The sequence below is a fragment of the Balaenoptera borealis genome (genome assembly GCF_965194805.1).
Source record: "Balaenoptera borealis genome assembly, chromosome: 10".
Taxonomy (NCBI): Eukaryota; Metazoa; Chordata; class Mammalia; order Artiodactyla; family Balaenopteridae; genus Balaenoptera; species Balaenoptera borealis.
The window spans coordinates 111555546-111568463 of record NC_138874.1 but is presented as its reverse complement, the minus strand read 5'-3'; the positions used below and the strand labels follow the sequence as shown (position 1 = coordinate 111568463).

Sequence of the window (12918 nt, the reverse complement as noted above, 5' to 3'; positions counted from 1 at the left end):
GCTAGCGCACCACAATGAAGAGTAGCCCCCGCTTGCTGCAACTAGAGAAAGCCCGCGCGTAGCAACGAAGACCCAATGCAGCCAAAAATAAATAAAAGAAAATAAATTTATTTTAAAAAAACGAAGTACGCAACATGAGAGCTGTGAGTTCAGTTTCATTTGGGGCTTACTGAGGACTATAGCCCAGGAGACAGCCTTTCAGATGGCTTGGAGGAGCTTCTCGGAGGAGGTAGGGGGGAGGTCAGCAAATATATGATTCTGGCAAAGGGGGTACGTGCAGCCAAGCACACACACCGGTAGAAGGATGCTGCTAGTCACAAAGAGCTGACATCTGCGTTACTGATTTGAGTGCTTTTATAGGTACGAGAAGATGCAAGAAATTGCGTTCATAACATTGCCTCCTGAAAATATCTATTTGAAGACCTGTTCTGCCAGATTTTCCAGAACTCAGAGCGCCTCATTCCTGATCTCTGCCCTGAACTCCTTTCGGGGTGTGTCAGAGGTCAGCGACTGCAGTGGCTGGTAACTTCACTCTTGTAGAGGCAGAGGGCGAACGACATTCTTCAGCTAGCACAGCAGTTTCTTACAGCAGGGAGCTTTCAACTTGGTCACAGAAGCGCGGGGAGAAAGGAATTCCCGTGCTGTATTTCCACCACACTTGCAGCTTCAACCTGGACGAGACTGTATTCTTTTCCCAGAGCTGCCCTATCAGAGTACCACAACCTAGATGGTGTAAACAGCAGAAGTGTACTGTCTCGGGCTGCCCTGGTGGCGCAGTGGTGAAGAATCCACCTGCCAATGCAGGGGACACGGGTTCGAGCTCTGGTCCGGGAAGATCCCACATGCCACGGTGCAACTAAGCCCGTGCGCCACAACTAGTGAGCCTGCGCTCTAGAGCCCGCGAGCCACAGCTACTGAGCCTGCGTGCCACAACTACTGAACCCTGCATGCCTAGAGCCCGTGCTCCGCAACAAGAGAAGCCACAGCAATGAGAAGCCCGCGCACCGCAGCGAAGAGTAGCCCCCGCTCGCTGCAACTAGAGAAAGCCTGCACACAGCTATGAAGACCCAATGCAGCCAAAAATAAATAAATTAAAAAAGAAGGGGCTTCCCTGGTGGCGCAGTGGTTGAGAGTCTGCCTGCCAATGCAGGGGACACGGGTTCGAGCCCTGGTCTGGGAGGATCCCACATGCCGCGGAGCAACTGGGCCCGTGAGCCACAACTACTGAGCCTGCGCGTCTGGAGCTTGTGCTCCGCAACAAGAGAGGCCACGATAGTGAGAGGCCCGCGCACCGCGATGAAGAGTGGCCCCCGCCTGCCACAACTAGAGAAAGCCCTTGCGCAGAAACGAAGACCCAACACAGCCAAAAATAAATAAATAAATAAAAATGCACACACACTGACCAAATTAACAACCACAGGTGAAATTTCTGTGTACCTCCTGGCAGACACGGGAAATTCACTTGGCAATCTGAAAACAATGAATTTGGTCTTAAAATATTTTTAAAAAAAAAAAGAAAAAAGGAAATGTACTGTCTCACAGTTCCAGGGGCTAAAGTTCTAAGATCACGATGTCAGAAGGGTGGGTTGCTTCTGAGGCCGTGAGGGGGAATCTGTCCCAGGCCCCTCTCCCTGCTGCTGGTGGTTTGCTGGCACATCTCTGACATTCCTCAGCTTGTAGATGCACCACCCCGATCTCTGCCTTCATCTTCACTTAACGTTTTCCCTGTATGTATCTGTGTGTGCAAATTTCCCTTTTTTATAAGGATGCTAGTCATAAATGATTAGGGCTCACCCTAATGACCTCATTTTAACTTGACTGCATCTGCAAAGAGCCTATTTCCAAATAAGGTCACATTCTGAGGTCCTGGGGGTTAAAAGAATTCAAAATATAAATCTTGGATTCAATCCACCACAGAGGCCAAGTACGGGGACTTGCCATTTCACTGCTTGCTCTTCATAGCAAGTGACTGGTGTTTGAACTTCTTGATGGGAACAGCTAAAGGAGTTCTGTGTGAAGGTGTACATTGGCCACAGTGACATATTGCTGAGAAGGGGTTGGTTTGTTCACTTTTTGTGAACCCCCTTGCCTGCCCCAACCCCTAGAATACTCCAGGCTCTAGTAAATGAAAAGCATCTTAGCTGACTTTACCCATTTTAAACGTATTCCACATGAGTTTGATGCTGCATTCCTTTATTTGTTAATCCCAACAGACCTTCTATACAAAGTGGTTAGAATAAGGATACTTCACCCTAAATCATCTACCCCAGCAGAATACAAACTCTGAATCAGAGGAGCCCCAGACCCAGAGGCGCACTTTTGGAGCCTTTCTTCCAAATCCTGGCAGTTCGCAGTAGGAAGTACCTTGACTGTCTCTTTCTCAGTACTTCACTCACAGTTCTGTGGTTGTCCATCCTCCCCCACCAGCCCTGCAGTCCCCTGAGGGTGGGCACCGAGTCTGACTTGTCCCTTGCCCAGCATCCAGTACCCAGCATCACGAAGAAGAGACTCAGTGTTTCTTGGGTAAATGAAAGCAGTATGGCAGAGCCCCTGTCCTGCCTAATTGAGAGCCAACTTTCTGGCCTGGAGGGTCAGCTTGTCCTTTCTTAGTTCTCCTTGTGGCTAAAATTCAGGAGCTTCTACAAGGTGGACAAGGCAGAACAAGGGACACCAGGAACCTCAAGGAGAAAGTCATACCAAAGGGCCTTGCTCATTTGCTCCCCAGGTGCATTGCGTGGCATTCTTCCCTGACTTGCTTATAATCTGGAATGCCCTTCTCCACGCCTACCCTCGCTCTGGTGTCTCTCACGTGTGTATGTGGGGCAGGGGGGACGCTTCTGGAACCTCTCTTGACGTCACTGCCTCCCTTGCCAGTTATGGCCTTATTTCTCCTACTCTTCTTAATAGCAGTACTCTTCTTATCTACAATTACATCTCTATGTCCACTTTATTTTGTAACTTATTCTGTTATGAACTGAATTTTGCCCCTCAGACTCCTATGTTGAGGCCCTAACCCCCAGTGTGACTGTTTTTGGATATAGGGCCTTTAAAGAGGTAATTAAGATTAAATGAGGTCCTAAGGGTAGAGCCCAAGTCCTACAGGACCGGTGGTGTCCTTATAAGAAGAGGAGGAGACACCAGGGTTCTCTTTCTGCACAAGCACAGAGGAAAGGCCATGTGAGCACACAGCAAGAAGGCAGCAGTCTACAGGCCAGGAAGAGAGGCCTCACCAGGAACCAACCCTCATGGCATCTTGATCTTGGACTTCTAGCCTCCAGAACTGTGAGAAAATAACTGTCTGTTGTTTAAGCCCACTAGTCAGTGGTGGTCTGTTAATGGCAGCCCAAGCTAAGACACACTCCAATCTGTTTTCCTTCTCCTTTGCCAGGATCCCTTCTACCCTGCATCCCTGACTGACATTGTTCGAGTGCTTTAGGGCTCTGTCCTGGGCCCCCTTCTTTCCTATCCATAATCTCACCCAGTCCCAGGACTTTAAATACCATCTGTACACTGATGACTCCCAAATCTTTGTCCTTTGACCTGACTCCTTCCCCAAGCCCAAAGCGCCTGCCTGATCTCTCCATTTGGACGTCGAATACCAGTACGCTTCAACTTGTAGCACCATGGCACACCTAGTAAGTGGTAATATGCATTCAGCACATTTCCATAAATAGACGAGGCTTTACAGTTTACAGCTGAAGGCAGTCAGCCCTGGCTGGGGTGGGCGTGGAGGCAGTGGGAGTGAGTTCTGGCTGCCCTGGGCTCTACCCAGCTGCCCCAGGGGCTGAGAGGACCCAGACCCCAGGCACACCTGTGAACCCATTCCCAGGACTCTGACGGGCTGCGGTGCGCTGGCGGAGAAGAGGCATTCTCGAGGGTAGTCTGTGTCGTTCTTCACGTCCTGCCGTGGTGCTCCCGTTCTCGCAGTTGTCCGGTTGGAGTCACCCTGATTCCTTTTTCTCTCTACCCCGCGTCCAGTCCAAGTCAATGCTGTTGGCTACACCTTCATAATATATCCAAGTGCAGTCACTTTTCCCCACTTCAAATGCCAATCTGGTCCAAGCCCATATCATCTCTCACCGAAACTGTTCCAGCATCCTCCCTATTTTACTCCTTTCTACCTTCAGGCTTTTCTCCACACACCTGCAAGTGGTCCTGTGAAACTAAGTCAGAGCAGGTCAGTCCTGTGCTCAGAATCCTCCAGTGGTATCACATCTCATTCAGATAATAGGCAAAGTCCTCACCACAGCCTGAATGGCCCTGCATGGTGGCTCTGAGCCCGGGGCCCGTCTGCTCCCCCTGGAGCTCCCTGCGCTCTGGCCCTACTGTCTGGCCACCATTCTCATACTTGCCAGACGCTGTGTTACTGAAACCTCTCGTGTTTCTTCTTGGACAGGAATAAGAGTCTCCTCATTTCTAGTCCTGCATTTTTTCCATTCCATCAAGCTGTGTAAAACAGTTGTGAACATCCAGAGCTATTATAAGGAAAGTGACTCCATAATTTACTGTCCAAAATGGGAGACTTTTGAGAGTGCAGTTGGGTGCTGTCAGTGATTACACCAGAGCAACAGCTGTAAACTGGGACTGTCTTGGACAGACTGGTATACATGGTCACCTGTATGGTCAGGCCACCCAGATGACTGTTCTCTTGCTCTCTGCACGTCCCCTGCTCGACCAGCCCTGCCTCACCTACACCCTACTCACCTGACTGACCTTTCCTCTCAGTCACAGCGCCTATGACATAATCAGTAAATGCCTCCGTACCTGCTCCTGGCGCCAGCTAGTGATTTTTGAAATCTTTGAATCAGAACTATCTCCACTATGATAATTTATCAAAGGGGCGGCGAGGGGCGGCCCCTCCGCTGGTTTCCCTGGCAACTGATGAGCCAACCTGACGTCAATTCTCCCCATAACTGGTAACCGCCCTCTTCCCCAGGTAGCAAGGACTGCTGCCATGTCCTTCCCGCAGTCTGCCACACACGGTGGGGTGTCACTCCAGGACCCCGCTTCAGACACGTAAGATCCCCCATCCATTCAACCCCTGATGTCTCTGTCGCTGACTCCGGGCTCTTTCTTCGGTCTTGAGGCTGGGCAAGTACAGGGCTTGCAAGCCTTCAGGGTGCAGCTGAACTTCCCCCTAACTATAAGGATAAAAATTCTGACATCTCCCCCACTCTTCCTGCCCCAGAATAGAAGAGGGCTGTGGTAAAATCCCTTCCTGTGTTAAGTTGCAGGGACTCGGGGTAGAGGGAAATAAATAAAAAATAATTAAGGTTAAACCCCAAATGAAAAGCTTCATAACTGAGTGAAAATGTCATGCTGAGTACTAGTTCACATGGAGGCGTATCACCCACCAGGAAAGGCTGTGTTGCTTCTTCCAGTCTTTAGATGGTGTGATGGGCATGAGCTGGTGGGGGGAACTGAACTCAGACCCCAAGGCCTGGGCTCAGTACTGGCTCTGCCTCGGACTTCCCGTGTGAGCTCGGGCAGGTCCCCCTGCCACACCTCAACCTCAAATTCCTCAGCTGAAAAGGAAGGATTGGCCATGCTGGGAGCACACACACAGGTGCTTTTTCTTAGGAGACATAGTCCTGTAGACAGCACCAAAAATCAGTTCACCTCTGTCTAGTTGCCTAGGGCTGCTGTAACATATACCACAGAGCACATGGCTTAAGCAAAAGAAATTTATTCTCTCCCAGTTCCGGAGGCCAGAAGTCTGAAGTCCAGGTGTCCGTGGGGCATGCCTCCTCTGAAGCTTCTAGGGGAGGATCCTTCCTTCTTCCTCTTCCAGCTGCTGGGGGGCCCAGGTGTTTCTTGGCTTTGGCAGCATCTCTGCAGTCTCTGCCTCCTTCACATGGCCTTCTGTCTGTCTCTATCTGTGTCTAGATTTTCTTCTCTAAGGACGCCAGTCGTGTTGGATTAGTCATAGTTATATAGGACACTCTAATCCACCATGACCTCAGCTTAACCTAGTTACATCAGCAAAGACCCCATTTCCACGTAAATTCACATTTGTAGGTACCAAGGGTTAGGACTTCTTTGGAGGGAACCCAGTTCAATCAGTTGTGTCTTCCATGAGAGCTAGGGCACCTACACCTTTTGGGCTGGCTCTGTTTCCTCTGTGGTCCTAAGGATGGGAAACCGTGTGGGTGAGAAGTAGCAATGTTTGTCTTTCTCACTCTTGCTGGCTACGTTTTGGAGATGACAGGAATGTGGGTTTCTTGAGCTAGGAATGACAGTCTGCGCTGAGCTCTAGAAATATCCCGGTCTTTCCTTTGGCCTGTGAGAAATTGCAATAATGCCACCATCTAAGCCCCCATGATTGTAGAAAGCAAGCCATTGGACAGAAGCCGCGGATTCCAGACAGGGGGGTCGTTCCTGGCTCACGGAGCGGCTGCGGATCACGTGTGCCAGGCCTCCCCTGGCGAGTGTTTCCTTCGCTACGAGCTGTTTCTGTCACCCGGTCCCTGGACCTTTGCTGCGGACCCTTGGGCGCTGCAGGACCTTTTGGGAACGCCCTTCCTTTTTTGAGAAGGTGTCTGCAGGCCTTTCTCTGAGCCTTTGGATTCTGCCCTGGGCTGGATGTGCCCAACAGTTCAGGACCTGTCCATTACGGGGTGTCGGGGTGAGGGGACACTGTCAGCTTTAAACTCTCAGTTACTGAGAAGAGTACCAGGGTGTTAGCACGGCCATCTGTGTGCACCTGTCAGGTGGACCCTTTCTCAGTGAACCTGCCGACATGGGCTCTGGCGTGGCCAAGAAGCATCGGCAACGGCTCCTCTTAACTTTACGTTAGAGATGCTTTGAGCGACGGCAGAAAAGGGACAAGGGTAGTATTTGATTTTTGTTTGTCAAGTCCTGCAGCCCGTCTCATGGAATTTCTTAACCGTTATCCAGAAGGCATCAGTTTTATTACCTGAGAGAACCACAGAGTAGAACCCAGAAGGAATATTTTCTCTTTGCAGTGAGTAGATTGGTTTTGCTCTCACATGTTTTCGTTACCAAACGAAGCACTTTGCACTAGAGTGATACTTTATGTCTTTTTAAAAAATTATCATTAATTAATTTATTTATTTTTGGCCGCGTTGGGTCTTCATTGCTGTGCAGGCTTTCTCTAGTTGCGGTGACCAGGTCATTGCGGTGTGCGGGCTTCTCATTGCGGTGGCTTCTCTTGTTGCGGAGCACGGGCTCTAGGCACGTGGGCTGCAGTAGTTGTGGCTCGCGGGCTCAGGAGTTGTGGCACAGGGGCTTAGTTGCTCCGCGGCATGTGGGATCTTCCCAGACCAGGGCTAAAACCCGTGTCCCCTGCATTGGCAGGCGGATCCTTAACCACTGCGCCACCAGGGGAGTCCTTTATGGCTTTATACTTGTCTGTCTTCCCAAGCACTTGGGTGTGCAGCACAGCGCAGGGGTAAGAGCACGGGCTTTGGGGCTGGGCTGCCTGAGTGTGGCAGCTCTGCCACTCATTGGTTCGGGGACTTCGGGTGAGTTTTGTCCCCCATATGCCGCAGTCTCCTCATCTATAAAGTGGGATAAACCTCATAGCTTTAATGCATGTAAAGCTCCTAGAACAGTCTCTGGCATGTAGTAAGCGCTCAATAACTGGGTAGCTGTTGTTGTTATCTCCTTTGAGTCACTCAGTGGCCTTGGTAGGGCAGAGGTTATTCCCATTTGACAGGGGAGAAAAGAAGATCATATCATGGACAGTGAAGCTGGTCTCTTGGCCCTTCATCCTGTGCTTGTTCTGTGACCCCACACGTCCCTCCTTGTGTTGCCCCAGAGAGAAAGGGGAAGAGAAAAGGGCAAGCAGAAACGAGAGAAGGAGAGGAGAAGTAAATCCATCAGCAAGACGCCTCCCACTGGTACTAAGATAAATCCAAACTCCCTAATAGGACCAGATGAGGCCTGTCTCCCCACTCTCCCCTGTACATTCCAGCTGCCGCAGACCTCTCCACCCCTCAGGCATGCCAACCTTGGAGCTTAATCCTACTCAGGCACCACGTCTAAGTCTAAGCGATAGGTCCTCAAGGAAGCCATTCTGGCCTCTGTATTAGTTAGGGTATGGATTTCACTGCTCTAACAGAAATCCAAATAACAATGGCTGAAACAGGATAGAACTTTCCTTTTTTCTGATGTAAAAGCCCTGGCTGACTGGTGCCTCTGCCATACAAAGGGGTCCTGCTCCTTCCATCACCCCCAGGACGTTACCCTCCCCTGCAGTAGAAGGCGCTGGCCACCTGGTCCACATTCCAGCCAGCCCACATTCCCGCCAGCGGGAGGCCGGAAGGGGAGGGCAGGGGCGCAGCACTTCCTGCTAAGGCAGGACCTGGAATTGTGCACGTCACTTCGACGATGTCCATCCTGTCGGCCAGAACCTAGTCACCTGGCCACATCCCGCTACACGTTTTTATCTTGGGCAACCACGTGCCCCGTTATTATGAGGGGTTCCATTCATATGAGGGAGAAGGGAAGAGTGGATGTTTGGGGGCAAGTGGCAATCCCTGCCACCCCTCCTAGTCCAGATAAGACTTGCCAGTTATGTTTCCACAGCATCCTGACTTTTCTTTCGTAATGCTCATTGCACTGTGACTCTGTCACTCTTTTCACTTATTTGTAATGTATCTGTTTTACCCTCCCATTAATATGAGAGCAGGAATCGTATTATATACCCAGTGCCTGGTTCACAGTAACTGTCTACGAATATTAGTTGACTTCCTGATAGGATTACACAGAACAAACCAAGCGTTTAGGTGGGATTCAAAGAAGGAAGACATTTATTTTCGTCCTGGTCCCGACCATTTCCAACCAGGCTGTGGAGAGACGGTCTCACGTGGAGTTACGTCGGTACCTCCCGTTAGCTCTGCTTCAGCGTGAATCCACGGTCCAGCCACTTCTTAACTTCCCCGCTCCTGAGGCCACCTGCACGCCTCGTCTGTGGTGGCCAGCCTTGCCCCAAAGCCTGAGGTCTCTCTGAAGTGTAAATCCCACCACTGTCGCTCCTGCTTCAACCTTCCAGTGGATTCCCGTTTCTCATGGAACCAGAGCCTCCCTTATCCTTTGCTCTTGAGCCACGCCTACCCTTCTCCCCTGGGGACACCCCGAGCCCCTTTCTGACACTTGAACATTTCTGCCCCTGCTGTTACCATTCAGATCTCAACTCAGATTCTCCTGCTCAGAGAGGTCGCCCTGAAGAGGTAAACCCACACCCCAGTCACCCCTGCCATGTCACCTCACAGCCTGGAGTGCTTGAACTTGTCCACGCCTCCAACAAATAATGCAGACCGCACCTCCCTGAGGGGGGTCCCAGGCGTCACTGCCTGAAACCACTGTAGAAACACTTGTGTGAGAGATTGGCTCCTGGTATCTGAAAGCAGTAGTAACAGATGCTCTGGAAACTTGGGGATGTGTATTCTGGAGCCTAGAACCAAGGTGGGGGGAACATGATAGGGCTGAGTAGGGGTCTGTGGCCGCAGGATGCCTGCTTCACAGCATTACGCTCCCACTTTTTAATCCCCACAATAGTTGCTTGCTTTGCATGCCGCAGAAAGATTTATGCAGAAAATGCCAAGTTCTACCTGCCACTCAGTGACATGCCAGACTCCTGCAGCCCCCAGATTGGAAGGTGTATCAGTCAGGGGTCCACAGAGAAACAGAACAGTAGGGGATATATGTCCGGAGACTTAGTGCAAGGAATCGCCTTGTGCAGCCTTGAGGGCTGGCGAGGCAGGGCAGAAATTCACCATGCAAGCTGATGGGAAGGGCAGGCCAGACTAGGGCACGAGCTGCAGCTGTGGCCACAGGCGAAATTTCTTCTTCCTCAAGGAAACCTCAGTTCTGCTCTTTAGGCCTTTCTATTGACTGAACCAGGCCCTCCCTGATTACCTAGGATCATCCCTTTTACTAAAAGCCAGCGTGCAGGTGGTCTCAGGAGCGGGGAAGTGAAGAAGTGGCTGGACCGTGGATTCATGTTGACGGCAGAGTTAACAGGATGTACCGACGTAATTCCACGTGAGACCATCTCTCCACAGCCTTGTTTGAAATGGTTGGGACCAGAATGAAAATAAATGTCTTCCTTCTTTGAATCCCACCTAAACGCTTGGTTTGTTCTGTGTGATCCTTTCAGTAAGTCAACTTGATCACATCTCTAAAATACCTGCCCAGCAGCACCTAGGTTAGCATTTGTGAATAAATGGGGAAAATATCCTCGCCAAGTTGACACCTAACAGTGACCATCACCGAAAGGGAGATTCCTGATTTCTGTGGGAGACACATTCTGAATAACTTCAGGAAGTGATAGAAACGATGGTACTGCCCATTTTCGCAAATGCCCCGTCTCTCTAGCTAACAGCTCGACAGCAGCATTAATTGAACTTGATTTCATAATTATTATTAGTTCACCCAGGTTTGGTTGCTTAGATACAAAGCAATTCATTTGGAGACAATTTTCCTAAGATGTCCCACAGATATTATAATGTTCCAGAAATATGTTCAGTAATAATTTATAAGTAATGGCTCCCAGAGTTAACACATTTCTGCTCCAAGCAATATACTTTCTTTGACTACTATCAACCACTGTATAATATTTATTAAGTAACTAACTGGTAGTCTAATGCTACTTATGGGATATAGTCTGCATTTCCAGCAGAGTTTATTTTACAGGTCTTCGACGGTATTTGATTTGAGGCTTTTGGGATGGTTATAATGTGCTTTTACCCCCTTGACACAAAAGGAATTTAATATTTATTGTAAAACATTGAGGGGTAAAACAGAAAGAGGTAGAGAAGAAAATAATCACCCTAACCTACCACCAAAGAATATTCTTTCATATATATGTATATATAAAATCTGTAAATCGTACCTTAATGCAATCCTGAATCCTGCTTTTTTAAGCTTAACATTACTTTGTGATTAAATAATCCATATAATTAAGTTGTTTATGAATATTTTAATGATTTCATATAACTGTACCATGATTTATTTAACCATTCTCTCATTGTTAGATGTTTACATTGTTTCCAATTATTTGCAATTATAAAGAATACCAGGATACAGACTTGCAACTCGTAGTTAAAGAAGTTCTGGAGGTGGGGCGGGGGGGGAGGACTCTAACGCACTGCATAGTGATTATAGTCGACAATACTGTATTATAAACTTCAAAGGTGCTAAGAGACTAGATATTAATTGTTCACACCACAAAAAATAAATAATTATGTGAGGTGATGGAGGTGTTAGCTAATGCTACGTGGTAATCATATTGCAACATACAAATGTATTAAATCACATTGTACACCTTAAACTTACACAATGTTATATGTCAATTAAAAAAAAAAAGAATACCAGGATGAATATATTTATGTTAATCTTTGCACATATTTATGAGTGACACCTTAGAATTTATTCTTGGAAGTGAAATTATAGGAAGAAGGGGTATGAAGTATATAAGCCTTTTGATAAATATCAACCAACTGGTTTCTGGGTTGTTAGAAAATTTTTGAAAAATTCTCTCATGATGCTCGACCACATTTATAAAACATCATTTGAGAAATAGAAGAGTCAGTATAGTCATTTCCTAAAGAGCTTATGAGCAACTGAGTATATTTATCTTGAAATGGAAGTAATTATTTATTTCCTTAAAATATAAGATGCTCATTTCTATATTTGTTGTAGATACAACCCAGAATTTGCATCAGTTCTCTTCTGTGAACCTTAAATGTTTAACTAGGACACTGCCTTTCCCTAATGGCTTTCATCTGCCTTTCCAAGTGATATCAAGTGCCAGCATGCTGTCCCTGGGCCTTATCGGTGACAGGGTCTTCAGAAGGAACAAGCCCATAAACGCCATGTCATTGTGTGCCAGGGATAGGCCACTTCAGCCAGCAGCTGATTACCTGCTTCTGGCGCCCAGCCCAGCTGACACTGCTTAGGAAGAGCCTTTGAGATCTAATTAAGATCCATTTCCCTGCTCTGTCACAGCACCCTGTAAAGACCGCCAAGCAACAATGAAGGTTCTTTTACTGAAAGACCCTAAGGAGGACGACTGTGGCCAGGATCCCTACATCCGGGTAAGTACCTGACACGCCTGGTCCCTGAGAGCCCAACACTGCCTCGTGATTGCAGTCAAGGGGAGGGTCCATCTGCTAAAACTCTGAGGAACTGGCACAGAGTAAGTTGTGAAATAGGACCTTTTCCTTATTTCCCAAACAACCCTGGCCAATTCAAAACTATATTCTTTTACCTGCAGGAATTAGGATTATATGGACTCGAAGCCACTTTGATCCCTGTTTTATCATTTGAGTTTTTGTCTGTTCCCAGTTTTTCGGAGAAGGTAAGATTCATCAGTGTCTGAGCACCGTCGTTTCTGAATGAGACACGTTTGGTTTCTGTAGAATCCTACAGAATTCTAGGGGAAGGACTCGTTTGCTAGCCCTCATCTCACTACCCAACTGTAAAACAAGGACGGCACGAGCTCACCTGCTCCAGAACGTGGCTGCTACTGGATCCTCAGCCCGAGCCTCTACCAGCGCCCCCAGAAAGCCACCCAACCTGGAGGTGGGCCCGTAAGGAGGCCTGGGAGAGCCAGTCGTGCTGAGGCCCCACGCCTGTGCTGCTCTTGGCCATGCAGACCCTCCACCTCCCTCCTGTCATTCAGTCCACGCCCCTGACCTCAGCAAAGCGCCGAACAGCTGTTGTTTTTCCCCAGGTTGGGCAGCTTGGCGGAGTTCTCCAGCAGATAAGAGGGAGAGTTGGGACTGCTTCCATGTATTGGAGCGATAGATATGGCCAGGGACAGTCCCAGGAAAGCCCTCCAAATGCTTCCGATTAAAGATTCAGGGCCCAGCACCCCAGGCCCCATCAGTGTGCACCCCGTCACCGGACATCTCCCCAGGGGCACCGTTCTGGACACGTGGGCCCAGAGCC

The 12918-nt window shown here is 48.8% G+C and overlaps 1 protein-coding gene across 8 annotated transcripts in view; it reads left to right on the top strand.

The window, feature by feature from the left end:
• Window positions 1-12918, top strand: part of UROS (uroporphyrinogen III synthase) — a 33943-nt gene that overhangs the window by 3321 nt on the left and 17704 nt on the right. For 6 of the 8 annotated variants that reach the window (XM_082406640.1, XM_082406636.1, XM_082406637.1 and 3 more), the window contains exons 2-3: window positions 11974-12062; window positions 12242-12325. In XM_082406640.1, coding sequence (XP_082262766.1) covers window positions 12000-12062; window positions 12242-12325 — 147 coding nt within the window. In that variant the 5' untranslated portion in view covers window positions 11974-11999. The remainder of the gene's footprint in view (window positions 1-11973; window positions 12063-12241; window positions 12326-12918) is intronic. The other 2 variants (XM_082406641.1, XM_082406638.1) reach the window with 1 other exon arrangement.